Source organism: Serinus canaria, chromosome 5, assembly GCF_022539315.1.
Source record: "Serinus canaria isolate serCan28SL12 chromosome 5, serCan2020, whole genome shotgun sequence".
Lineage (NCBI taxonomy): Eukaryota > Metazoa > Chordata > Aves > Passeriformes > Fringillidae > Serinus > Serinus canaria.
Window position 1 is genome coordinate 4351418 of NC_066319.1, and position 27355 is coordinate 4378772.

The following is a 27355-nucleotide window of genomic DNA, read 5'->3' on the forward strand; positions in this document are numbered from 1 at the left end:
TAAGTTAAAAGGGCTGAAAAATACAGCAGCTTGTCAACATAGTGTCCAAAGTAAAGGGAAATTTTTGGTAGAAATGTGAAAATGAAAAACTCTGAATAGGAAATGGGAATATTTTTACTGAAGATTGTGTTAAGATCCTGGATGTTTGGTCTGGGGTGGTAAATGATTCCCTTCCCATCTGGGGTCGGCATGCAATCTCCTCATGGCACAGGTGATTCCCTCTTCCAGGGGGATGTGATTTCATTGCTGTGTGAGCTTGTCTGCAGAAGAGAGGACAGCTCCTGGCAGCTGAAGCGCTGTCATGTAGCCTGATGTGAGAATTGATGTAGTTTATAAGCAGGGGATTTTAGGTTTGTGCTTTTAGTGCAAGTTTTGATCTGTGTGGCAAGTAGATGTATAATGTGAAATTTTATTCTCTATTATTTTGTTATGTACCTAACTGTACTTCTGAAAAAGAACATTCATAGGATCATTGCAGTCACTGTCTTCTCTACTTCTTGCAGGATCAAGATGTAAGAGTCTACTAAAAATACACCACCCTTTCCTTTTTGAGATGGTTTTCTACTTCTCTAACAAAATCAACTCTTAACAATTCATGCTATAACTGCACATGCACACTGGTGTAAACCATTTTCCTGCTGTACTCTCTCTTTTAAAACATAAGTAAAGTGAAATGCACAGGGTTGGATATGCTGGAACTATTTTTCAAATATCACATGCCTTCCCAAAAAGAGCATGTTTTTTTTCATAATTTTCTGTATATCTGCCAGTAAAGTAGTATTGAGGTTATTCCTAAAATATTCAAAGTAATGCAAGTTTTTCAGTTAAAGTTTTTTCATTTTTTTAAATTTTATTTCTCTTTTTACATAAATGCAGTCTATATCATTGCATGCTTTCTGCCATGCTAACTTTCTGTTTAATGTTCAGGTAGAGAAATAACAGCAGAAACCTTTATGGAGAAATTGGATAATGGTGCCTTGCTTTGCCGGCTAGCTGAGACCCTGCAGGAGAAATTTAAGGAAAACAGCTTTGATGCAAACAAGCCTGGCAAAGTAAGTGTTGATCAACACTCTAGCATTTAATATCAGTCTCTGATGTATCCCACCATTTTGGTAATGAGGGTTTTTTTGAACAGTTTTATATGTGGAGATTCTGCAAATGGGTGGGGAGGAAATTGCTCTGTGTAGAAAAGTTGCAGTATGAAATGGATGGAAATAATGTTTATTTGGTATTTATTGAAGTATCTATGCAAAGCAGTTACTCAAAAAGTACTTGTAATATGTGGGCAATAAGAATAAACCAGATCTAGCAGTGGAATGTGGTAGGCAATAGTAAAAATATGATCCTTGTGTTTATTTTCAAGGGGAATATTAAGTAGCTGTGGGAGGTGTCTTCTCCTCCAAGAACAGCTCTAGGGAGACCAATAATAAAACTCTACTGTTAGTTTTGGTGCCTTGAGTTTAAAGATTCTGTTGATGTACTGGGAGAGGTTTCAGTAAAGAGTTGAAGGAATTGTATGGAAAACTTAGAAAATACTTACGAGTTTTGGAAGGATCCATTTAAGGACTTGTTTGAACACAACCTTGCTTTAATTTAAACTATTCTCCTGGGAGAATCTTACTGGGAAACATTCAAGAGTGCAGCAGGTTCTTTTATTGGAGAAGTAGAATCAAATGGTTGACACATTAACACAATCAATGTGAAACTGTTCTTACATTGTTTGGTTGCATTCAGGTGCATCTTCCTTGAAAGCTAAACCAGGCAAATAGAGAACAGGCAAAAAAGAGCCCAAGAAGAGAAATCACATAATGCGTTTTCTGCTCTTGATGTTTCATAACTTGTCTGTAGCAGGAATTAGGGCATGGCATAAATTTTGTCAGCTGATCTGAGAACTGACAGCCTTGTGTCAGTTGCACCTGTGTAAGTTGTTTTTCTTGGTTCCAAGTTCATAATTGCTGTTGTAGAAGAAATTGTCTGCCATATTTCCTACTTCAAATCATAATCAGGTCTTCTTTAATAGAAGTATTGGGTGGCTTTGGAGTTCCTCTTCATAATATGGTCTGGCTTGTCTTCACCCAAGTGTCATAGTAGCTTTCAAGTGAGAAAACACACAGGGCAGTCTTTATGATTGAGCCTAGGAACTAGCTAAGCAGAAGGAAGGGTTACTTGTACTGTTTTTTTGTGTTCTAAGTTACATTAGAAGACAATTGGACATTTGCAGTCCCATATGGTCATTATTTGTGGTCATTATTTGGATTTGTTGGTCTTTATTTATCAGGCCAGTACAACTGACAATGCATTTAAAGGGAAAAAAAATGTACCTCACTGCTATTTTCTCAATGTTTGTTATTTCATGCTTAGTAAGAATTCAAAGAAATGGCAGAATAATAGATTTGCATCATTGTATACTATTAGGGAGCTATTTATCCCTTCAGATTTTGATTCCCTGTATAGCACTCTTGGGCAATAGGACTGGTTTTCACGGTGAGAAATCTGACTTTGCAGTGCCAAGAACATTTCTGAGGAGATAATGCTGTATGAAATTTAGCATAGAAAGGATTCCACGATCCTCCCCGAATCATTTTTATGCATTTCATTAATAGTAGATGTGGAATCTCGAAGCCATTTGACCCTTGCTCTGCACAGGATAACAGAAACATGTTCTTTCCCCAGGGTGCCCTGATGGCTTCACTGGCAGCTGGGAGAAGCCACTGATTTCTGTGCAGTTCAGCCTCTGTCAAAATAGATAACTAACTTTTCTAACCATATATGTAACTTGGAATTTTTTTAGATAGAAGCAGCTGTATAATGATAATGACATAAAATGAGCCAGAAGGATCAGTTTGCCTGCTGCAGGAGTGAGGAAGTCATGATAAGGATATGGTTCATGGAGGGAGTGTGTGTCATCCTAACCAAGGCCTTCCACAAGCTTGAAGATCTGGTCAGCTTTCATAAGCAAAGCTTTACCTTCTATGGGAACTTGTTCCTATGGAAAAGCTTCATGTAATATTTTGGGTTTAGTTTTAGATGATATATTCTGCTCTGATTGATATGTACTACTGATCATGAATTCATTGTGAAGCTCTTTGGGGCTGTCTGGCCAGTTTAGCAACAATAGCAACAGATTAAAAAGGCATTAAAAGCTAATATTACAAGCACTGAGTCATCAGGTTTTTTGCCATAATTCCCTAAATTCATATTGCAGTACTCTACAAAATAGCAGAGCTTAAATCGTATTGCTTCTGGTTTAATAGCTTGTGCAATAAGTTTCAAGTCAATGTCAGTTTTTCAGTTGGTTTGTTAACCAAACTGTATCATTCCCTTTCTTATTAGTGAGCATTAACCTTCCTTCAGATTTCAGGAATCCCCTAGGCCAGCATCAGCTATTTTGAGTGTGGAGTAAATTGGGAAAACAGACGTCAAAAAAGTTCCCAAAATATTGTGTTTTCCAAATCTGGAAGGACGATTGTCATGTTGATATCAACACTTTTTTGTCATGTGGAAACACTTGTGGATACTGGGGACATTTTCAAAATACACAGGAAACTACTGGAAATGTGACTTTGGGGATAGAGCTTGAAGAGGCTGTAAAGGAGATTAAATGGATGGTGATGAAGAAGTAGTCTTCTTTCCTTAAGACTCAGAGGCAGGCAAAAAAGGCATAACTTTTTATGCATGAAGGAAATAATGGAGTTGCTTTTTGTGAGTGATTGGATAGGTTAGGATTGAGTGTGGAAAGAGGGGCACGTGATGGAGCTGGCAAAATCAGGAATGGTGTGGTAAATGGTCAGTTTCTGTACAAAAACTATGGGACATTGAATGGAGCTGATGGAAGCCAAACAAGAAAAAGGGAGACCTTGTTTACATACAAATGGGAAAATTCTTGTCAAGGAGTCACCATGATATTTTCTGAAAAATCCCTTTGCCAGGATTTTCTCCTGGGAAGCTGAGAAGCCTCAGAGAGGAATGAAAACAATAATTATCTGCTTGCTGCTCCTGTGTTTGCTGCTTTGGAATGTGGCTTGGACATTGTTTACCAACAGGTGAATGTTTGGTTGTTTCCATGTGAATTGTTTTAATTCAGTGACCAATCACATCCAGCTGTGCCAGACTCTCTGACTCAGTCATGAGTTTTTACTATTCATTTTTTTCTAGCCTTCTGATGTATTCCTTCTCTTTCTTTAGTATAGCATTCATTAATATAATATCATAAAATAATAAATCAGCCTTCTGAGGACCTGGAGTCAAAATTCTCATCTCTGACCTCATCCTGGGGATCCTTACAAACACCACAGCAAGGAATGTTTAAATTGAATAAATGTAAAAGTACATACTAAATAAGGTATGGGAAGAGAGATCTTTTGGAAGGCTGAATGCACAGAAACCCCACCCAGAGGAGGAAGTCCCTATAGCTGAAAAGTATTAGAATAAGGGTCACTCATAGGTTCTGTGTGTTATTGTTTCTTGGGCATGGGTATCCTGCTGGCTGTGCCAGTGGACAAAGGGAAATTATCACAAGAGTCAAACTTCTAAGAAATTACTTTGAATTATATTTGGATTTTTTGTTTACGTAGAAAGCCTTTTTAGGACTGAATCCCTGCATCTAAAAATACCACCTGGGCCAAAGTCCTCTTTGATATTCGTTTTTCAGGAGAGTGATGTGGAATGTAGAGCACAGGGGTTTGGCAGCCTCTGGTGCTGTTCAGGCAGTCTCTGCACGCTGCTGTTGTGAGCCTAATGCCATAATAAGCACCCTTAGATATCATAATGACTCTGGCTGCTTTGCAGTTTGAGTGGTTCATGTTCAGTAATAAGAATATTAAAAACATTTCAGTTTCTAGAGAGGAAGCATTTAAAAATTCTTCATTTCAGAAGATGTTAGGTCCTAGGATTCTTTTGCAAATCCCAGAATGTGGCATTCATATTTTCTGGAAAAATCCCTTCACCGAGGATAATTCTCCTGGGAAGCTGAGAGGCTTCAGAGAAAAAGGAAAACAATAATTAACTGATTTGCTCCTCCTGTGTTTTGCTGCTTTGGAATGTGGTTGGAGTTTGTTTACACACAGGTGATTGTTCCATTGGTTTCATGTGAGCTGTTTTCACTCTTTGGCCCATCAGGGCCAAGCTGTATTGGGACTCTGGAAAGAGTCACAAGTTTTCATTATGATCTTTTTAGCCTTCTGTCAGTATCCTTTCTCTATTCTTTAGTACAGTTTAGTTTAGCATTCTTTAATATAATGTAATATCATAAAATAATAAATCAGCCTTCTGAGAGCATGGAGTCAGATCCATCATTCCTTCCTGCACAGGGCACCCCACAAGTACAGTCCCAGAAGACAATGTTCTTCATTGTTAAGCAGCTAAACCATGCTTCAAAAGCTGATAATTCTGAAAGCATTGATGTTGTATCTGATCCTTTGCTACAAACAGACAAAAGTTTTGAGTCTTAGATGAAAAAGGGTTTTTTTAACAGGGAAGTCAGTTTGACTATATAATGTATTTCCTAAGAAGTAATTTTTTTCCTCTTTCTAGAGATTTTTAGAGTAATCATTCTAATAATGTACATTTATAAAATGACAAGGAGATAACTGGCATCAATCTTAATAAATGCTCAAGATTTGTGTAGTAGTAAGTTGTTGAAACTACCTGTGCTGGTGCTAATGGAAGACTGTCTTGAAACTACAGACTTGTTATAGCAGCAGCTATTCCATGAGAGTAATTAATGTTGCACTAGGCCATTTTCTAATTTTCTCCCACTGACTTGCATTTCTTCTCCACAGTTTCCTGTCAGTATTTTACTTTTTCTGACAGATAGTTAAGTTGAGAATTTCACAGCTGCACAAATAAATCCAAAGCATCAAGACATATGCAATATGCACAGAGCCCACATTTGATTTGGTTTGGCTTAGTTCAGTAAGACCAGTAAAAAATATTTAAAAATAAGCATAAATAAACTGTGTTAATTGTTGTCACCATTTTTGTTGGCAGGGCACAGTAGTGTGCCCACCATCCTTGATATATTTACAAATACTCCACTTAAAACTATGTCTTCATGGAGCAGGTTGGAGGTGAATTATCTTTGAGAGTCATGTTATGCATTTTAAGAGTTACAATTAAAAGAAATATTCAGAATTAGATCTGGAATCTGGATCTTGCTCTTAGACCCCAGATGGCCAAAGTCTGATCTAATCAACATGGTGGTTTTATTTAGACTGAAGGCTTCAGTTTTTTAAGATTATCTGTGTCCTATAGGTGGGATGAATGTGTGGTGTTCTGTAAACTTGGTGCCTCGAACCTGTCTGCCCAGTGCAAAAGGCTTCAGCTGCATCAGTGATGTCAGGTCCCCTCTGTAAGTTACAGATCTGACTCTCCAGTTGAAGATTTCATGAATAGGGCTGCATCCATTGTTAAACTGTGAACAGATCCTTTGTGGTCTGGAGCAGCAATCTGCTTTCCTGGACTTATTTTGCAATACAAGCTCATGGAGCCAACTTCTAATCATATACATGATGGATATGACTCTCAGTTACTTGGGAGGATTGAAAAACAACAGCGTTGTCCTTTTGTGTATTAATCTTTCTAGTGGCAGACTGATGTGGAGGTGAGAGGGAAAGAATGATCTTGCAAAATGATTCACAAGTGCTGATCCATCTAGAAGGAATGATTTCCACAAGACTGTAAAGCTGCTTTTTGGAGGACTCTGTATGTTTCTCAGACATGTCAATAGCTTGCTCCTTCAGCTGGTTTCTTGCAGATATTGAAGGATTTGTCTGCAGTAGGTCACATGCACAAACCTTCTGTGCCTCAGCTAATACTCCTGCTAATAATAAACTAAAGTTTATGCTTGCAGGAGGATTGCATAGTACAGTAGACTGGTGCTGCTCATCAGACTACGAAAGCAGATTTCTGAACAATCCCAGGATATTGTGTGTTTGTCTGCTTGGCATGTTCCAGGTGAATCCACTGAAGAACTACTTAAAAAGGTTTTAAATGCACTTCAAGCCATGCACTGTGTTGGAAGCAGAGCTGTGCAATCCTGGAGGCAGCACCAAGACATCTGGATTGTTCTTCTCATTGATATTTGTCCTTGGGAAGGCATGCTTTGTTCCCTGGTTTGGCTGAAGAGCAGTGGATGTGAACTGGCCTTGCTCTTTTCAGTGATTCTCCTGCATCCCCCTTTCTCTGCTCCTGTTTAGCATTGCAGAAATAACAAGAATTTGCATCACAAGCTAATTGTCAGGGAAAAAGCAGGGCAGATTTAAGTATTTAACTACTTGGTAATCCAACTTTGGAAAATATAATGATTTGGACTGCAAATCAGGCCATGAGGACCAAATTTTGATTTCCAGTAATATAATTTAACAGCAGAACACAGGGTTTTTATCCCAGAGAGTTTTAATTTACATTGACTTTATATGGAATGCTAATACTTAAACACTTCATAACATTTATGTTAAACCTTGATGTTTTCATAACATTTTTGCCATTACTTCAATACATGTATTAAATCTAGGGATGGCATATTTTCTGAGGGAAATTTATAAAAAGCCATTTTTAGATTTTCTGGATTCTGCCTCTTATATGAAATGCATTGTTATGTTCCTGTTACTTATTTAATTATTTAAAGCAAACTAGAGACATCTTTGTAACAGATCTTTCTATTTGGCTTTTTATTTAGACTACTAGGAATAGTCTGGAAGAGAAATGTAACAGACACTTGTGTGGAAATTACCTTATAACTTGAGAAAACAACATAATTTAGACCAACTGCCTTCAGTTTACAGTGCAATTCTTAAGTCTAAGTTAGTGGTAGCAGTTCTCTGGGAATAATGAATAAGGAAGAGCTACAGAATTTGATGCAATTACCAATAGTGACTCCTGAACCAAGAAAAGCCAAAAATTCTGAAGCAATGGGAACATAAGTAATTACTGCAATGCAGAAGAAGAAAACAAAGTCCCTTTGAGGCACAGACATCAATTTATAGCTGCCATAATTATGTTTGTTTATTTAAATAAATATTCAAATTTGTGTTTCTTTATGTAAATCAGCCCCAAAGGCTTCAAGGATGCAGTAAAGCTTTGCTCTTAACTTGAGGCTGATTTAAGGCTGATTTAGAAATTTTGTTGTATAGATAAAAGCTCCACCATGTTTTTCTAATCAGGAAAGTTTTTAAGTTCCACACCTGTTTAGAATTCCCTGGGCTCTAGCAGTTTCCTTGTGGTTTTTAATGGGAAAACATACAGGAATTCAGATTCTTTATCATAAAGACAAATATGCATTTTTTTTTTTCAAAAATTACCATCCAGGGCTTTGGAGCATCAGATTTACCTGCAGGGAGGTTCATGCTAAATTCTTCCTGAAGGTTTTCAGCATCTGCATGAACATTCCATCTTTGTTAAACATCTGAAAATTCAGAAATCAAACAGATAAAGCATCTCAAAAAATTCTCTATTTCTTTAGCCTGTCTAGATATTTCAGAGTCTTTCTTGACACTTGCCTCATGGGAGTGCACAAGTGCACCATTTGGAACTAATCTTGCAGCAAAGGGCTGGAAAACCCTCATCTTGTTTTGCACTCAGAGTGTCATAAAATGTGAGATTGATCATTGGGAGAAAACCAGGTGGAAGAGGAGGCATAATGATAATACCCACCATTATCAAGGAATCTGAATAGCTTCTTACATTTTTTATTTAGACTGACAGTGAAAGGCTATTCACTACAATTCCATAGATCAAAGTAATATTTGTTATTTGACCACACTGTCAGTGAAAATGTGGAAACCTTCTTCCATAAGAAATTTTAGAACCTGTAATGTGTTTTGATGAACTTCAACCATGTAGTAAGAATTTTTTGGAAGCATTTTCCTTAGCTTGGGTTTTTCTGGAATAATTAAGGGATAAAATTATTTTGAAATTGCTATTACTAAAATTAGATGCTTTTGCCAAAATTTAGTGGGTTTTATGCTTTATTTTGAGAGAATCATGTCCCCTTTAGGAATGTGATATTTGATAAAACATAATTTGATAATGCATAAGATGCTTTTAAAAATATGTCCCATGAAAATCCACATGATTTACAGATGTCACCATTTATATCTCATGGAAATACTTTCACATCTCATGGAATAATTGGTGCTTATAGGCATGTTCATTCACAAGTTGTGCTGTGTGACATTGCCACGCAGAAATGTGATTCTCCTGTTAATTGCAATCCTCCAATTTTTTTCTCATTTAGTTGTAATAAAAATGAGGCAAATTCAGAAACTAGGATTTCTTTTGTGTCCTTCAACTACTCTTCGCTAATTCAGCTCTGACTTCTGAGGTTGTGATGGGGAAAAGCTCAGGATCATCTACCAAGGATAAGGTGTAATTGCCCTCTGAAGGAGCAACTGTGAGAATTGCCACATTCTGTTCTAATCAAATGCTTTGGAAGAAGCCCATTATGAAATGCCAATTTAAAAAATCCTCATCTAAATGTTCATTTTGAAACCCAGAGATCTGAGGAAAAAACATTTATTGAATGTGGTTGAACTACTGAGCCCCTGTTTTCATGGATACTGTAGGGAGGTCTTTGCCATGGCTTACCCTTGTGCCTCTCTCTTATTGTCTCTGTTTATAAAATCTTAATACACTTAGAAAAAAAATTAATTCAAGTCTCTTTCTTGAATGCTATCTCATTTTAGTCACTATTTAATGCTATTATAGCATTAGGAAAAAATCAAACCACCACTGATTTTTGCATTTAGCATGCTAGCATTTTCAGAGAGTAGCAGTAATGGCTTTTAATTTTTGGTTTGCCAATTTGCAAACCCCATGCATGTCTGGAGTTTGCAAATTATTCCTTCAAGCTTTTGGAAGACTGTTGATAAAAGTGAACTTGTCAGTAGGCATGGATGTGTTACAGATGTAGATGTCTAGAAGTTTTAAAAGACAATTTATCAACCTCCCATATTGTATTTGCAGGGAGGAATGATGGCTCTGATTCCATGTGCTCAGAAGGCTCATTTATTACTTTATGATATTATATTATAATAAAGAATGCTATACTAACTATACTAAAGAATACAGAAAGGACACTTACTGAAGGCTGAAAAGATAATAATGAAAACTCCTGACTCTTTCCAGAGTCCTGACACAGCTTGGCCCTGGTTGGCCAAAGAGTGAAAACAACTCCCAGCAGAATGCAATGGAACAATCACCTGTGTGTGAACAATCTCCAAACACATTCCACATGAGCAAAACACAGGAGAAGCAAATGAGATAAGAGTTGTTTTCCTTTTCTCTGAGGCTTCTCAGCTTCCCTGGAGAACAATGCTGGGCAAAGGGATTTTTTCCAGACAATGTGGATGCTGCACTCCCCAAGTCTTTGGACCAGAGTGGCCGAATCCCACCCTCAGTTACACAGGTGGAGTGGGAAGGAGCAGTGTCTGACCTCTGCTGAGGTGGGCTCTGTTGTGATGCTCCATGAGCTGTGCTCTGCAGTGCAGGACCCCTGGCTGTGATCTCTGTGCTCCCCAGGGTGAGCCAGCCCCTGGGGGTGGCCTTTCGGCTCTGACAGACCTGGGGATTTGGCCTCAAGGTGTTGAAATGCACACATCCTTAGACTACATTTAAATTACTTATTAGTCAACTAATGAAACGTGCTGTAGCTGGTGAATGAAGCTTCTGCCGTGCTGCTTTCTGACATTATTTACTTCTGGATATTCATTGCCTGTGGGTTGAATAGTCTCTTGTATTCCTTGGATTTCTGGCACACTGCTAGAAGTAAAAGCTGCATTGTTTCTGTGAAACTAGTTTTTCATTGCTGTTAACACTATCTTTTTTGATTAACCAATTATTTGCTTTTGTGTGATGAGTATCTTTGTCTTGGACAGAGAACTTAGAAGAAAAAAGACACTAAAAATGCTTAACTTTTAAAATTATATTGTTAAATTAAGTTTTTTTCCATATATGATTACTCTTAAAAAATTAACACTAATGCCACATGGAAGAATGTGTTCTACTTTGACTCTTAATAACGTGGTTAAAGCATTAATTTAGCCCTGCAGTTATTTCAGTGTTGAAGTCTGTATATTTCTATCAAGCCTTGATGATGTTAATTATTTTTATTGACATATTGTAAATACGTTAGGGATTCCAAAGTATTCACAACTGTTGCCTTAGAATCTAGAAAGTTGATAATGACTGATTTTTGGCTTTTGATGAACTCTGTGGTTATTATATAGGGTAAAAGTCTGGTCAACACATCATCTGTAAACTTGAAATCCAATTTCTTATTCCTATTCCATTAAAATGACATGATATGACAATGTAAATACCGTGTTTCACTGAAGGACAATGGTTTACTGCTTGTTAAGTGAATTGCTTAGGGGTGCTTGCTTTGTTGAATCTTCAAAGTTATTTTTCATCAGTCTAGAAGTTGTTCTTAGTTCTAAGTCTGTGAAAAAGTTTGGCTTTTTTTTTTTTTTTTGTCTCCTAAACCTTCAGAACTTCCATGTTGAGTTTTCATATTCTAAATTTGCGCTGGGGTTTAAATTCTATTTTGCAGCTTTAGGAGGGCTGAGGGGTTTATATTTCTTTTCTTAATTGTTTATTTTAGTGAGAAGTGTTTAATTTTAAATTCTATTTCCACATTCTGTTTTACATGTGCATTTAGCATATTCTTTTGACTGTTGGTCCAGTTGATTAAGAACACTTGAGCAAAATGAGGAAAGAATTGAAGGATGAAAAGGATTGGTACTGGCCACAGAGCTATGTGAAAAGGCAAATGGTAGAAAGTTTTGAAATAATACATGTTCTATCTTGCTGATATAATCACATTTCAGTAGGAATTTATGATCACATAACACTGAATGGCCTAGCAAGACACCAGAGCAGTTAGTACTGCATAGCCTAATTTCCCCCCCAAACCCCCATGTTGGTTAATGTAGGTCATCAGGAGATAAAAGCAAATTTTTCCTGTGAGTACCTAGTGACTGTAACCCTCTTTCATAGCAGACACATGCCTCATAATTTTCTTTTTATTCAAGCATAAATGATAGTTCAAAATGTCCTGAAATCATATGTTCAAAGAGGGAAATATGGTGAACAACTTCAAAATATGGGTCAAGTCTAAGTCTGCCATAAGTAAATGGGGATTTGAGCATGTGTTGGTGAACTCATTTTGAAAAAGCAGTACAAAAAATCCATTTTTCCATGTGATTTCAGAGCATCCATGTAAGAGAGTCCCTTTTGGATTTAGAAGTGAACCTGACAGCATTTTTCCAGGATTGCATCATATGTTTCACTCTCACTTTCACATCCTGTATTAAACCACATGCATGCACGTCAACAAGACAAGATTGTAAAAGGAGTGTGACTGGGGAATTGTTTTCCTGATACTTGATAGGAGTAATTGCAGCCACTGCTGCTTCAAAGCAACTGTGGTCATACTATACTATGTCAACAAAAGTCAGTTTTGCCATGTGGAAACCTAATTATTTCAGAATGATCTGTTAGAAAGCACTTTTGAAATAGTCAGGCCATTTATACAACTCAGTAAAAAATATTTGTGCATGAAACTTTTCTTGAATAAAAGCTTTCATGTGTTATGGTTTGAACAGTGCAGTGACAGTTTTGGAAATATTCAAAAAGTAGACTTCTGTTTAAGAGGTGGTAGGAAAATTTAGTAGGTGATTAGAAAATATGAGTATTTCCCTATAATTTGTGTGATAAACCTGGTAGGGCTATTGCTGAATAGAAAAGAGGGTGGGATTTTGTGCTGTTCTCTTCAGCAAGACCATAATACTATGGAAAGGGGATGAAACTTATATATTTTAGTGAAATCATGCAATGTCTGGGATATTTGTCTGTGTAGTATTTGCTCCAGAAAACGACTCGAAGCTTTTTTGGTCATTAAATTGTGTAGCTGTTGTTCACAACAATATCTTTGTTTTTACATGTGGCTGGTTGTCACTTCTGAGCTGTTCAGGACATCTGTTAATCAAACTTTTTTTCTGTCACTATGAAATTAAGAATATTTCACATTTGCTTAGTGAAGTGTGATGTTCTGTACCTACACTCTTACTGTTTGCTGTAAGTACCTTTTACTACCAGAAAGGTGCTTTTGAAAGACACTGTGAAAGAATGCTGTAAGTTTCATGAGTGTCTAAGCTTCATAGTGAAGCTGGGTCAAATGATGTGTTTAAAAGTCTTAGTTGTCAAGGCATAGAATTTTAATTTATGTGTATGAAATTTCAGGTGATTACTGACACATAAACCATCTGTTCTGAATTGCTCTTCTTGAAAGAAATTCCATGTTCAGTCCCTGCAATATACACAAATCAAAAGATACAAAACATTTAGAACCAGATTTATCCATGTGCTGTTAGTCCTGGGGAGCAGCAGTGACCCAAGGGTCTCTGAGGGGTTTCTGCATTCCTGCCACTGCAATGCCTTCCCAGTGGCTCCTTGGGAGTGAGGCAGTGCAGGCTCTCCTGGCTGTCTCCTCACTCCTTCTCCAGGCTGCTCTGCTCCTGCTGTGGGCTCTGTGCTGCCCCACAGCAGCTCCTGCTCTCCAGGACCATGCTGAAGGCTCAGGGCCAAGGAGAGCAGATGGGCTGTGCCCACACTGAGCCTGAATCCCCACTGGATGCCAGATGGCAGCCACCAGGCACACACACAAGAATTTCTTTGTTGTGTTGTTTACTTTGGGTTTTTTTTGTTGTTGTTCTGGGGTTTTTTTGTTGTTCAGTAGTTCTAAGGTAATCTAAGTGGTTTATTACAGACTTCCAGAGCAGTGTTCAGTATCCTTAGCAGGATTTCAAAGAACATAGGCTATTTGTTATGGTTGTCTCAGGACAAAGCAGATGAAGGTACAGAACTGTCTAGAGCTGTGTGGAAGCAAACAAACCCAGTATGATGTCACTAGCCCTTCTGAGCTGTTCCTGGCATCAGAAACAGAATTTTCTTTTCTTGGAGAAGACTTACTTGTTTTCTGGAAAGGTAAACCTGAGAACATGGACACTGTGGAAAAATCCAGAGATGAGAACTGAAGAGGGAACTGAGAGGTGACAAGATTTGACACTGCAGGTCTGCTCTTACACATACTTTAATTATATCCTTTTCTCCTTTCCCTTCTCTCTGAAGTTCTCATGCACAACTCTGCCAGTGCCAGGAATACTGGAGCTGGCTTCTTGGCATCTTGTTCCTGTCACAGTGCTGTTCATCCATAATGGAACATCCAGAATTCTTGCTTTTAATTTGATGTAATAAACCAAAAATTACAAAGAGTAGAATAGTTTCAGATATCATTTATTTGTCTCCTTATGTTGACTTTTAAATCAGTTGATTCAACATCCCTGTATCACTTCAGATAATCTGGTCCAAGCAGAGATTATATGGGAAAAGAATTTCATTCTGTTTGATTTTCTTATTTTTAAACCAATTTAGAGCTGCTGATAATTTGATTCAGTGAGAATATGATCAAGTATGATGTATGTACAGTGGATGTTTTGTGTAACTGGATTGATAGAGGGCTATGAAATGTCATCTCTTTGTACCTACTGACAAGATGGAGTTAAAGTACCGAGTATTTCTGACTCCACTGAAGCACTAAAACACACAGAATAATTTTCAAGACTTGAGGGAATCAAAATACTTTAATAATTGTGACCAGCCTCCCTGGGACCCTGACCTGCACCTTCTGCCCATGGCCCAGAACCTTCCTTTTGGCTCAGCCCCTCTTCTTGCCAGAGCTGTGTTGTGAGCAGACATTCTCCAGCCTGCCTGCCTGCTTGGTTCCATGGCCAGGTCAGCGGAACCCATCCTGGTTTCATGGCCAGGTCAGTGGAACCCAGCCTGGTTTCATGGTTAGATCAGTGGAGCCCAGCCTGGTTTCATGGCTGGGGCAGTGGAACCCGGCCTGGTTTCATGGCCAGGTCAGTGGAACCCAGCCTGGTTTCATGGTTAGATCAGTGGAGCCCAGCCTGGTTTCATGGCCGGGTCAGTGGAGCCCAGCCTGGTTTCATGGCCAGGTCAGTGGAACCCAGCCTGGTTTTATGGTTAGATCTGTGGAGCCCAGCCTGGTTTCATGGCCGGGTCAGTGGAACCTTACCTGGTTTCATGGCCGGGTCAGTGTCTCCTGCAGCCCTGAGCCCAGCCTTGCCTCCTGCTGTTTCTCACTTGCCTTCCCTGGGCTCACTCAACCTGACTTGGCTGTCCCTGCTCCAACAGAACAATTGTCTAAAGCTCCTATATTCCCAAGCACTTCCTTATTGGGGTGCTCTGGGACTGCACCACTGCCACTGCCTGTGCTGGGGTCACCCTTGGACCCTGGATGATCTTCCCTTGTGGAGCAGCCCGGCTCTTGCTGCTCCCTGCCTTTTCCCCGTTTTGCGTTGCGCCAGCCCAGTATCCTTGCCCCCTTTGCTTGTTCCTCTTTTGCACTGAAAGAGGCACGGTTGGGTTGAACCTTCTCTGGGAGATCATTTTGAAGAAAGGGTTTAAAGAAACTTTAAAGTTTTAGAAGAAACTCTTTAAAGTTTCTGCAATGTTTTAGTGAAAAGTCATGGAATGGGAGTCCTGTTTTGACAGCTTTCCTCTGCAGCCTGAATTAGCTGACCTGCTTCCACCAGGCTGCCAGAGACTTGAGGGACTCCTTTTAAAAGAAGTGGTTGTACTTCTAAGACTATTATATTACATTTGTCCAGTTAAAGTCTCGTGGGAAAGGGTAGGGAGAGACAGAGGTGGACAAGTGCTGCATTACTGCTTCCTAAAGACTAAGACACCAAGAGGAAATTCAATGGGAGGAACTGCCTGGAAAGTTTGTCTCAGAAGACATACTCATTGTTTCTTTGAAGAAATTAGTGTAATATGAAAAGAGTGCTAGCCTGAAATATGTGTCTAGTGCTGACAGCTTTTTATTACCTTTTTTTTTTTTTTTTTTTTTTAGGAAAAAAAAATCACTGATAGGTAAGGAACTGAGCATTTATTTCCATTTTTTTTCTTTTTTTCTCATTCTAGAAGAATGGAAAGGGACAGAAATAATGTTTTGAAACTTCATTGTGTTCTGATCTATAAGATTGTTCCATATCTAGAGCCCCTTGAAAGAATTAATGTTGTATAGTTTTTTTAATTTATTCTGGATTAGAGAAGAGCTGTTTTTACTTCCCTGCTTCCTTCTTGCTTTCCCCTCCTTGTTCAAGGATGGTCCAGGAGGTGACATGGTATCTGTGCCATAAGATAAGATTTTTTGTTTAAAATAACATGCAAAATCAGTCAGTATTTTATATAAATTGTAGAAAAATAATGATATCTCCTTGAACATAGCTTGAACCATAAGTTAATTTTTCCAAAACAAGGAAACGTAAATTGAGTAATTGGAGTAAGAGTCGTGGGGGAATGAAAGCTAGATGGTGATTTGAGGAATAGATTTAATTGCATGAAGCTCTGAGACATATTTATCTAAGACAACCTGTTAGTCCCTATTGACATGCTGATAAGTACAGTGGTGATTGTGCCTGCAGTTGTGCTATTTTCAGTTTATTTGGCTTATTGGGTAGATAGCTCAGTGCATGTAGGCATATTCTGCCATTACATTGCTGCTGTCATTTGTATAATATGTATAATATTTAAACTCCTTCTAGGCTGTGTTTAATACTGGTAATATTATACTGCTGTTGTAAGGGGAAGCCTACTCCTGTGTCTTTTTTTCCCCCTGCTCTCCCCATTTCCAACAATTTTAGGCTAGGAATGCGTAGAGACATCATATTTGAGTTTTCTACCTCTTAGCTCACTTTAGATTGAGTAACTACTGACTCCAGGCAGAAGTAAAAATTGCATAAATCAGCACTGGACAAACAGTGCATTCAAATCGACATAAGGTCTGAATTCCTCCAATGATTTAGAGATCCCTAAAGTTACATGGCAGTAATGTTTCATTTTCTGTCTTCACTTGGCCATGTAGTACAGCTACTTTTCATTGGAGGAAAAGAAGCCTTAAGTGAGAACTAAATGCTAAGGACTCCTTTTTTGTGCGTGTCAGTAGATGTGCCAGTGCAGGCAGCAGGACTGCTGTGGTCATTGCTCTGTTTGGTGCAGGTATTGATGCTGTATCAGTAGCATCCTTTCTGATATGAAATCATGTGAATGGAGCTGCTCTGGTGCAGTGAGAGCCTGTCTCTGTAGGCCTTGACTTGGTACCTGCTGGATTTACAGCCCTGTGTTGTGCACTGGTGTCTTGGTTTGGAAAGACAGGTGCCTGCTAAGGAAGGCAGGAGCCTCCCCTGAAATGGAGAATGCAAACCCTCCCCACCCCTCTGAATTGCTATAAATTTTAAATTAACGAGCTCTCAGGCAAAAAATATGGGAGCAGGAAATAACAGTTCTTTATTAGGAAAGAAATAAAAGGATAAAATAAACAATGCAGTACACGAGAACAACACTGACAGAGTCAGAACATAACCTGACACCCTGTTGGTCAGGGTGTTGGTAGCAGTCCAGTTGGAATTGTGGCTGCAGCTCTCCTGGAGTGTCAGGTTGGTTCTGCTGGAGTAGGGATCCTATAGGAAAGGGTGTAGTCCTCCTCCAAAGATCCAGTGGAAGAAGAGGCAGCTGCTGTTCCTCTGGGGAATCCAGTGGAGAAGCTGTGGAGTTATTCCAGAATCTCCAGATTATATCCGGGTAGAAATGTTTGGCTCCGCCCTCTGGGCTCACATCTCCCAATGGGATGTTATAGTTCTTATCAGCCATGCAGGGACATTCAATGGCCTGTTATCAGCAGATGTCCCCTGCTGAGGGAAGAGTGATTGTGATCACTCAGAGAGAGATAAAGAGAATTGCCCACTCAACGAAAGACACCTGCCATGCAGATGGTAATAGAATACATTTTGCCTTGCAATCTGGAACAACTGGGTACTTCTGGGTGTTGTTAAACAGGAGACAGTGACCTTTCTGAAGTGTTTGTAGCCTTTGGGCCTCAAGACCCATTCCTTTACACTATGATTTCCTCCTGACATAGAACTGAAAGTAACTCACCTTTAATTGTGAGAAAGTTCAGCTCCTAGTTTAAAGTCTGTCTTTATAATCTTTTTTTTTTTTTTTAAATTCAGTGAGCTGGGCCAAACACTAAATCCAAAGCCTATAGTTACTAATATTCCTAAGAAGTAACTAATGTTGGTTTGGCTCTCAACTTCCTTGTGTGGACTTTTGGAAAGACTTTTTGGTTGAGAACTTCATGCCAATAAATTCATTTCTTGTGCTTCTCTGCTCGGAATTCTTTAATGACCAAGGAAACAAGTTGGTGGGAGTTACCCATCTATGCAAAACTTGCATAGTGATTTCTTAATATTTAAGTATTATGATAGCATGTGTCATTTAGCTAAATAAAGAATTCCTGTTTTTCAGACCTTACCAGTTCGGAAAATTCCATGCAAAGCCAATGCTCCTTCAGGGTCTTTTTTTGCACGGGACAACACAGCAAATTTCTTATCCTGGTGCAGAGATGTAGGTGTGGATGATACCTGCCTGTTTGAATCAGAAGGTTTGGGTATGTATTTCTTTATTCTTCATGTAGTAGTTGGTAATTTAAAGTAACTTTTCATTTGTGTTTAGCCTTGAAATACAGAAAGGCTTTTAATAGGTCCTGACTCCAAATCTGACCTTTGTTTGACTGTGCTAATTCTGCTGCTTGTCTGTAGAATGAGCAAATGAAGTACATATCACATACTACTCATTTAAGTCAATTTTAAGAGGAACTTAAATGAGGGAAAGCTCTTGCTATGTTTTCTTGCACACATATGATTTTTCACCCCACCCATACTTTTGTGAGCATGGAATGCTGTTCCTTAGTTCAGTGTATAAGATGGTGCTTTTCTGTTTTTGGAGAGCAGGATACAAGTGCATGCTCAGTTCTGTCTGCAGACATTTGGCTAGTTGTGGAGATTTAATGCATTGCACAGGAGGTGAGAAGATACAAAACTTTTCTGTTTCCCATGCTGACCATTTTTCCCAGCTGGTTCCCTTGTGCAGTTCTGGACAAAAATTATCCAATGCTGCTGCTTTACAGTGTTTCATGAAAAGAATTGTACTGCTCAGGAAATCACTGCTCTAATACTACACAGTCTTTGTTGTTTTAGCTCTTCCTTCTTTGAAGGAAATCTTATGAATCTTGACTTCACAGTTTTTCAGCCAAATCTCATGAAATGAAGAGAGTCCAATGTTTGTTGTCTGAAATCAGATAAAAGTGTAAAGCAGTCATGGTGACAGATCAATTTCAGTGCAAGACAAATGAACACACTGTGCTGAAGCCTCTTTGTTCTCAAAAAAGCCTTTGCCCTGTTGAAGCTCTTACATGTGTTGTCACTGATCTAATCCCATTCTTTTACAGTCTTGTTCTGCTTCTGTAGTCTAGCACAGATATTTCTGAGAGAGGTGTTCTTTTTCATTTGTCTGTTCTTTTATCCTGGGAAGTTTCTTAATTACATTATTTTATATGTCTGTGAGAAAATGCTTGGCAGAGGACAGTATCTCAAAGGTGACAAATAGTAAGTTGAATATATGTATTGGCTCTGTTTTGTTAATTAAATCTTAAAGATGAAATTCTTATTTGATATGGTAAATCATGTGGAAAATGAGCAATAATTGTAGTTTCAATGATTTGAAATGGTGAAGAAGTTGGACATTTACCTAGGACCAAGAAGCTTGTAAACACCAGGAGATGCAGACCTCCAGTGCCTGAGACAGGCAGGAGAACCTCTGGAAGTATTAATGGAATACTTCAAGGTGTTTGGAGGTTGTATTGCTGTGGCAAGCCCAGCTGTTTGCCATTGTTCCACCAATCTCTTGTGCATTTTTAAGAAACTAGATATTGCTTAGGGATGGAATTGGCATAGCTGGAATATTGATATTTCCTGATAATTAATGCACAGTGCCTTGCCTGCCATAGTAAAACAGAGGGCAAATCCTCCTGGAAAGGTGTGTTCCAGAGGATTTCCTCTCTCAAAAAAGGGAAGTGAGTGTGCAAACCTGTCCTCTATTTTGCTTGATTCGTGACTGATTAAAAACTAGGTTCTGAGGTTTATTCCCTTCTTGTATAATGCACTAGTAGAAGAGATTTATGTTGCTGGAAGTAGGATTAGGTCTTGATAACATTTTTGACCCATTTTTCCGAACTTGAGGAGGAGGTGGTAATCATGCCTTCAAAAAATAAAAAAGGGTAAAACCAGTAGTTGTTATTCTCCTTCAGTTAATCATTGACTCAAAGTTTTGCTTTTTTGAGATTTTCCTAATGCATTAGAAATAATGATAAATCTTAACAGTTGCCAATCTAAAGCTTTTATGTTCCTCTCTTTCCCACAAATCACTTCTCCAATGCATAGGAAGCAAATACTCAGCAAAGGTAAGTAATATCAAAGGTTCTTTTCAAAGTAGTGAGAAATGTTTGTGAATGACATCTGTCTTTGCACTGCCTCATTGAATTCTACATTTTTTTTTTTTTGTTATTAATTGAGGTGAAATTATGGTTACAGAGGTAACTGTTTTCTGTATTTTTTTCTGTTTCTCCCCATGGCTAATAAACTCAGTAAATTGACGTGTAAATTGATAGTGATAATGAAGATTTTTTTCTGTCTGTATTGGAGAATTTATTGTATCAATGTTCTCAATCAAGTGGATTTTTATCCTCATTTTTAACTCTTATTCTGTGTGCTTTATGGTATGCAAATACTGTGTTATTTAATGAAAGGCACATAGTAACATTTTCATCATGCTACTGTATAATTTAAAACATTCCTGAGGTCTTTTTCTGGCAAATATGTATTCTAGAATTATAAGAGTGATTTTGAAGATGTAGTGCACTGAAATACTTGAATGATGGATTTATGGCACTGATTTAAAAAAAAAAAAGTACCAAGTATATTATAGATCAGCAAAAAGAAGTCTATGCTGGCTAAGAAATTGTTAATTGGCATTATTTCTCATTACTTAAAAGCACTATCTCATTGTTATAAGTTCTGAAGAAGTCTGAAATCATGCAAGTATAACTGCACACAAATGCAGCCACCACTCCTGACTTTTTAGCATTGTGGCACAAAGGCATTCCTCACTGGAATGGAGCAGAGCAGATAGGGGCAGGTAAGTGATGTTAATGGCACCCTTGAGGGTTCTTAGAGGCTGATCTGCAAAGGGTTAACATTGCAGGGCTGAGCCACACAGGCAGCTGAGCACACCTACACCACAGTCCTTCACTTGTGGTAAATTTAGCAATTTGTTTAATTATTTAAAGTTAAGCACAGTTTCAAGTGCTTTGTTGGATTTGGGCTGTTCAGCTGAGCTAAACAAGGAAACAAGACTGGAGTCTTCAAAATAAATAGAAGGAAAAGTAAATATGAAAAAAATGAATGAAATACATGAAAAAGTGAAGAAATAAAAACCAGAGGGCTTGATATACTAATATATATGATTGTGCTGTCTAATCACTAGTTTCTTTAAATGTCATTGGGAGAGAACAGTTGAGAGCTCAAAAGTTTGAAGACTTGTACTGTTAATTTGTTGGTGGTCTAGAATATGATGTAGTTTGTCTTGCTGAATGTTATCATGCTTTAACATAGGTTAAAATGCAAACAATTTGGAAACACAGTTTCCTGTTAAGGTTTGTAACACAACCAGAGCTGACTGATAGCAATTTATCCCTAAGTGCAGAGACATGGCAGGAAAGTCTCCAAGTTAATGCCATTGCAAAGAAAAGGTGACTGGGGCTACCTGATGGATGAGCTACATTTGTAAAAAATTATTGCAACGCAGAATGTAGGATAATAAAAATAAATTTTAAAAAATTTGCTAAAAATAGCAACACAGTACATAGGGATAGTAACAATAAATTTCAAATAATTGATAAAAATAGCAACACAGTACATAGGGATAGTAACAATAAATTTTAAAAAATTGATAAAAATAGCAACACCGTACATAGGGATAGTAACAATAAATTTTTAAAAATTGATAAAAATAGCAACACAGTACATAGGGATAATCTTGAGTGCTGCAAAATAGAGGGACACCATGTGTGCTCCCTGCACTCATTGTCAAATTTAGCATGCTTGTCATATTTTTACTTTTAAAGTTAGTGTATTTAAAGAAGGAATTAGCTTTGTTAATACCAAAAATTAGGATCCAAAATCCAAATTTTGATCATCTGTGCAAATCTTGAGGTACAGTGCCATTGAATGGTCTTCTTAGATGTATCAGACTATGTGGGACTCTGAACATGATGTGCTAACTCTCTCATGCAGTGTAAGGATATCAATACTGCCTTTAACTCCTCTGTTCCCATAAATATACATTGTAAATTGCCCTGTAGGGCTTTAGGGCAGCAGATCCCCACAGCTCTGGTGATTTTCTTTATGGAACCACACTAGGTGGAGATATTTGTAATTTTGCTCATGCCTGAAGAGTAAATACTCAAAGAAAACTCCTCTTGGCCAGACAAGAATGGTAAGATTTTCTGTGATGGCTTTAGTTCAGTGAACATAAAGCATAAGTTCTGAGCTCTTTGTGGTAATGGAGTGTTGTTGGATGATTGTAGGATTTGGAACCAAGGAATATTCTGCATCTCTTCCCTGATAAAGTCAACCCAGCAAGAAAAGGGTTTGCCACTGAGTGTGCCAGCATGCTGATGTGCCATCTGCTTTGGGAGGTGTTGGGTGCTGTTGATGGTTGATGTTTTGTGCTTGGATGTTCTATGTGTATCTGCACTCAGTATGTGACATGGACTTCTTTTGATGCAACTGATTGATTTGAGTTTCATGGACAGGTTTCCTAAATAAATGCATTTAGTATTTTAGGGGAAGTAGTAAACTGAAACACAAACACCTCTGATCTTTCTTCTAACATTGTTGGTTTAAAGGTTATTTTAAAAAAATACTCAAATGTTGCTTGTTTAAAAATGTTTTATACATGGGGAATATTATTTTTTAATTATTAATGTAGTTTATCTGATTATCAGATTTCAAGATGGAAGTTTTTTCTGTTCTTTTATACTGAAACATCTACATATTGTAACACCATGGTAAAATTTACTTGAAGTTGCATCAGAAAAAGATTCTGTCCCATCTCTCACAACTCTTTACTAAACTACTCATAATATTACTGAATATGTTTCATTTTGAGGACTATAGAAGCATCCTAGACTCTTTGTTGTTACCACTGGATTTGCATGTTAAGCTAATGAATTTCAGTAAATTATTAGTGTTCAGATGATCTCTATATCCCCTCTACATTAATTCTTATCTACTGTCTTTAGATCTAGTATGTTTGACACCTGAATTCTTTTGAGATTTCCATAAGTGATGGAGCTGAAATGGGGCAGGGACTGTAGGGGAAGCACAAGTGTGTCAGAGCATAACTCTGATGCAGAACAAGGGTAAGTTTGTTATAAATTAACAGAAAACAATATTTTTTTTTTTTTTAAGAACAAAAAGTCTTCTGTAGGATCAGAGTAAAAATTAAAGGAAAATGTGAGAGACAATAGGAAGAAGGACCAAAGGACCATTCTTTTGGAAAACTTTCCCTAAACTAGTGTGAGTTCTGATGGCAGTTGGAAGCCTGTGATAATAAATACTAAGGCACTTGGTAAAAATCTTTGCTTCTAGTGGGATAAGGAATGCATTAGAAACAGAAATCATATTTACTTTTTATGATTCAGCTATGCCTGATATCTTAATCTCTAAAACAAAAAAAAGTTTATGTTAGAAGGAAGACTGACTTCATTAAAAATGGTTTATAAAAGTGTTAGGAGCCAAGATTTGAAACTTGGCAGGAAGTTGTGAGAAGTTTATTTCTGTATTGGATATTCCATATTTATTTCTGTAATTGGATATTCTACTCATTTAAAACAAACACAGAACCACAAACAAAACAAACCCCCTGAATGTTATTGTGAACTTTCAGTTTAAACCTGCTCAGTAAAGACACAGACTCCATGTGCATTGTGTGTTCTGTCTCCTCACAGTCACAGGTTCTGATAATGCTGGAAGCAGAGGCTGCTCCTCCTCTGATTCTCCTGGTGGCATCCAGGCACTGTCAGAACCCAGGACATCCCTCTGGGTGTCCTGGAGGACTCCAGACCCTGGCAGGGGCTCAGAGACCTTGGCAGGGAGTCAAACACACCTGTGCCTTGGATTTTAGCCCATGGAAACAATTCCCAACTTTGTGTGAGGAGTTGAGTAGAATGACAGTGAATTTGTCACAGGGTGAAAAAGTAGAATTTTGGGGATTTAGAATGGGGGTTAAAGAGGCAAGAGGGAGGGATTTTGGCATGTCCTGTCCTCCTCCTCCTCCTCCTCCTCCTCCTCCTCCTCCTCCTCCTCCTCTTCTCCTTCTTCTTGTCCTCCACCTTCTGCTGTGATGGTGACACTTCTGGATTGCTTTAGAGCACAGACAGACTAACACAGGTGATAGGGATTGGAAAATTATTGTAAATAAAGCACAGGTAGTTCTTAGTATAAAAAGCCAACAGCACCCCAAGGGCAGGGACTGTGCCCCAACCCGACCTGCTGGACAGAGCTCAGCAGGGCAGGGAAGGAATGGAACAGATAAGGGAAAATAAACAACCTTGAAAAGCAGAACTGACAAATCTCAACTTCTTTTTTGGTCATGAGGCTGGGAAAAAAGAAACTTTTTAATACCTCAGGAGCCATTTCAGCCACAGAAACCTGAGAAGGTGAGGACCTCTGGGGAAGCACAAAGGTTGAGTGAACAAAAGAGGAATATCTGTAAAAAGAGAATGGGACAGCAACAAGATGGGAGCAGTGTGAAGAAATGTTATTGCAAGGATAAAAACTTCCAGGAACTGAAAAGGAATTATTGTAAACAAAGAGTGGCTGGAGGTAGCATGGAAAGATGCAGGCAGTGAGGACAGCAGATAAGGGGCATTTAAAGAGTTGAGATGAAAAGGCAGGACACCTAAAATAAGCCAGACTTGCTTGTACTATTTCTCTATCCTCTCATTGCATTCTTGTCAAGCTAATGCCATCAGTGAGATTCTCTAGAAAGATGGATATTTCCATTCATTTTCTGCAGGGGATCTGCACAAAATGACATTTATTGGTCTCTGAAGTCCCCAGATACATATGCTGTATAGTCCTCAGGAATGCTGGTATTCTCTCATCAGAAGCACTGTCTTATGAGATGCCCTGGTGTTTGTTTTCATGGTTGGTTATTGCCTGCACACGTCTCCATGCTCTAACAATGATGTCACTGTGCCACATTGTTCTGTGTGAATTGCATGAAAATGTGTCTAGATTATGTTGAGTCAGACTTGCTAAAGGTCTATGAATTTTGTTTGGGTAGATAATTTTTTTACTTTCTTAATCAAATTTTTTTTCCAGCTATATTTATGGATCTTTTTGCAAATAGTGGTAGTTGAACCTCTCCTTTTCTTCCATTCCAAAGTCATTCAGATGTACATATGGATGAATTGCAATTTGCTTGGTTTGACTATTTCAAATCCAGTTTATTCTATTTATATTTTGGGGTATGCCTTACTTCTTAAAATCAAGTTTCATTCTGGGGCTGTCACAACCAGTTTAAAACCAAAATAGCAGAATATAGTTCTAGGGTCACGAATGTAACACTTTAAAAGTACTGATTACTAGCAAATGTAAATATTTAATGTAATTACTATGTAGTGGGAAGGAAGAATATTGAAAATAGCTGAATGTCCAAGTGTTCATCATTTATATTCTTAGTAACAGATGGCTGAAGAATAAATATGTTTTTCCTAGTGCAGTGCCTGTTTAGTTTTCATGCTCTGCAGTTTCACTTCTGGAAATACATTTGGATGGGATTAGAGGATAAATGCATGCCTCTCAAAGGGCTGCACAGACACTGGGGAGAAATGTTGGGATGAGCATTCAGCTCACCCCATTTACACTTATCCATGTCAGAGGAGCTCCAGTTGAAGGCACTGGAGGTCTGCCTTGGAGATGTTCAAGGCTCTGGGGTCTCCTTTTGGGCCTCATACATACACAGAACTAAGTGATGGCTTTCAGAGATGGCTTCAACTAGACATTAAAATATCTTTTTCAGGTATGGTGTTTTTAATTCGTGCATTTGAGTTAGGTGAGTCTTTAGATTACCAAAAGTTTATATAGCTGTTTTCTGGACCTTAACTCAGTAAAACAAATTTATTTTGATGATGTTCTGGTTTTTTCTGATTTATACAAAGAGTCACACAATTAGGTTTTGGTCTCAATTCAATCTGGAATGTAAGGTGCAAATTTTTTTAATATTGTGGAAATTTTTAAAACCTGATTTTTTACTCACAACAACATCAGGGCTTTAGTAGGTATTTCTGAAGAGTAGATTACAATTACTATTTTCTCTTTTCTTCTTCTTGAAGTTTTGGGTAGTTGATTATACAAACAGCCACAGACCTTTCTTGATTTACTGATTTTGGATTTTGCTTGTATGCTTTGCTGAACTTCTTTACAGAACATTACCTATTCTGAATCATGGAGAAAAAAAACAATGTAATGGTTTATGGTGGTATTTGATAATTTCTATAACTCACCCCTGAAGGCAAAGGTAACTGAGGTTCTGGTTAATAGATTTCTTTGGGCAGGGGAAACCACACTGAGTTTACATATATATATGCATATGGCAGGTTTATTTTAGATCAGGTTGGTTTCAATGTAAAGGAGGCATGTAGCCATTTTGGCTGTTATCATCTACAGAAATGCAGCAAAATATAAAAATACCACTTGAGAAAATATAGAGGGAGAAGAGAGAAAGGATAAGAAGTGAGTGAAGTGAGACTTAATTGCTGCAATTTCCATGTCTCTTGTTGAAAGTGATGTTGAGGGTGGGGTGAGCCCATGAAGGGATGGATGCCTGCAGGCCCATGGCAGTGTCCCAATACCTTCCACAGAGGGGAGATTTACACCTGAGCCACTTCTGTAAGGGAGGAGATTACCATGATAAAAAGCACTATTGCACTAAAAAGCAGAATCTGCTTCTCATGAGTCTTTTCCCTAATTTAACTCAAAACTCAATTTGTTGGTTGGTTGTGGTGGGTGCACAGCACCTCTGTGCCTGGACTGCTCTTACACAGCTGAGATATTTCACCCCCACACACCCCAAAACTCTTCCCCCTCTCTTTCCAGTCAGGAGTGCAAACCTGGCCTCAGCAAAGCACCTGCTGCTTTTGCAAATGGATGGTTGGGACATTAACCCCTAACATTTCAATCTCTCACAAAAATGAGATCATGCTGTGTCACAACTACTTCTGAATCATAAAAAACTTACTTTTTGTGGAATCCAGGCATGCAGACTTACATTTTATGTATGTATGAAGAAACTCTTTTTTCTCTGTTGGGGA

General features: G+C 38.2%; 1 protein-coding gene across 2 annotated transcripts in view; it reads left to right on the top strand.

Moving 5' to 3' along the window:
• GAS2 (growth arrest specific 2) overlaps positions 1-27355 on the top strand; it is an 87455-nt gene that overhangs the window by 18088 nt on the left and 42012 nt on the right. For both annotated transcript variants that reach the window (XM_050974869.1, XM_009098714.4), the window contains exons 3-4: positions 928-1052; positions 18385-18526. In XM_050974869.1, coding sequence (XP_050830826.1) covers positions 928-1052; positions 18385-18526 — 267 coding nt within the window. The remainder of the gene's footprint in view (positions 1-927; positions 1053-18384; positions 18527-27355) is intronic.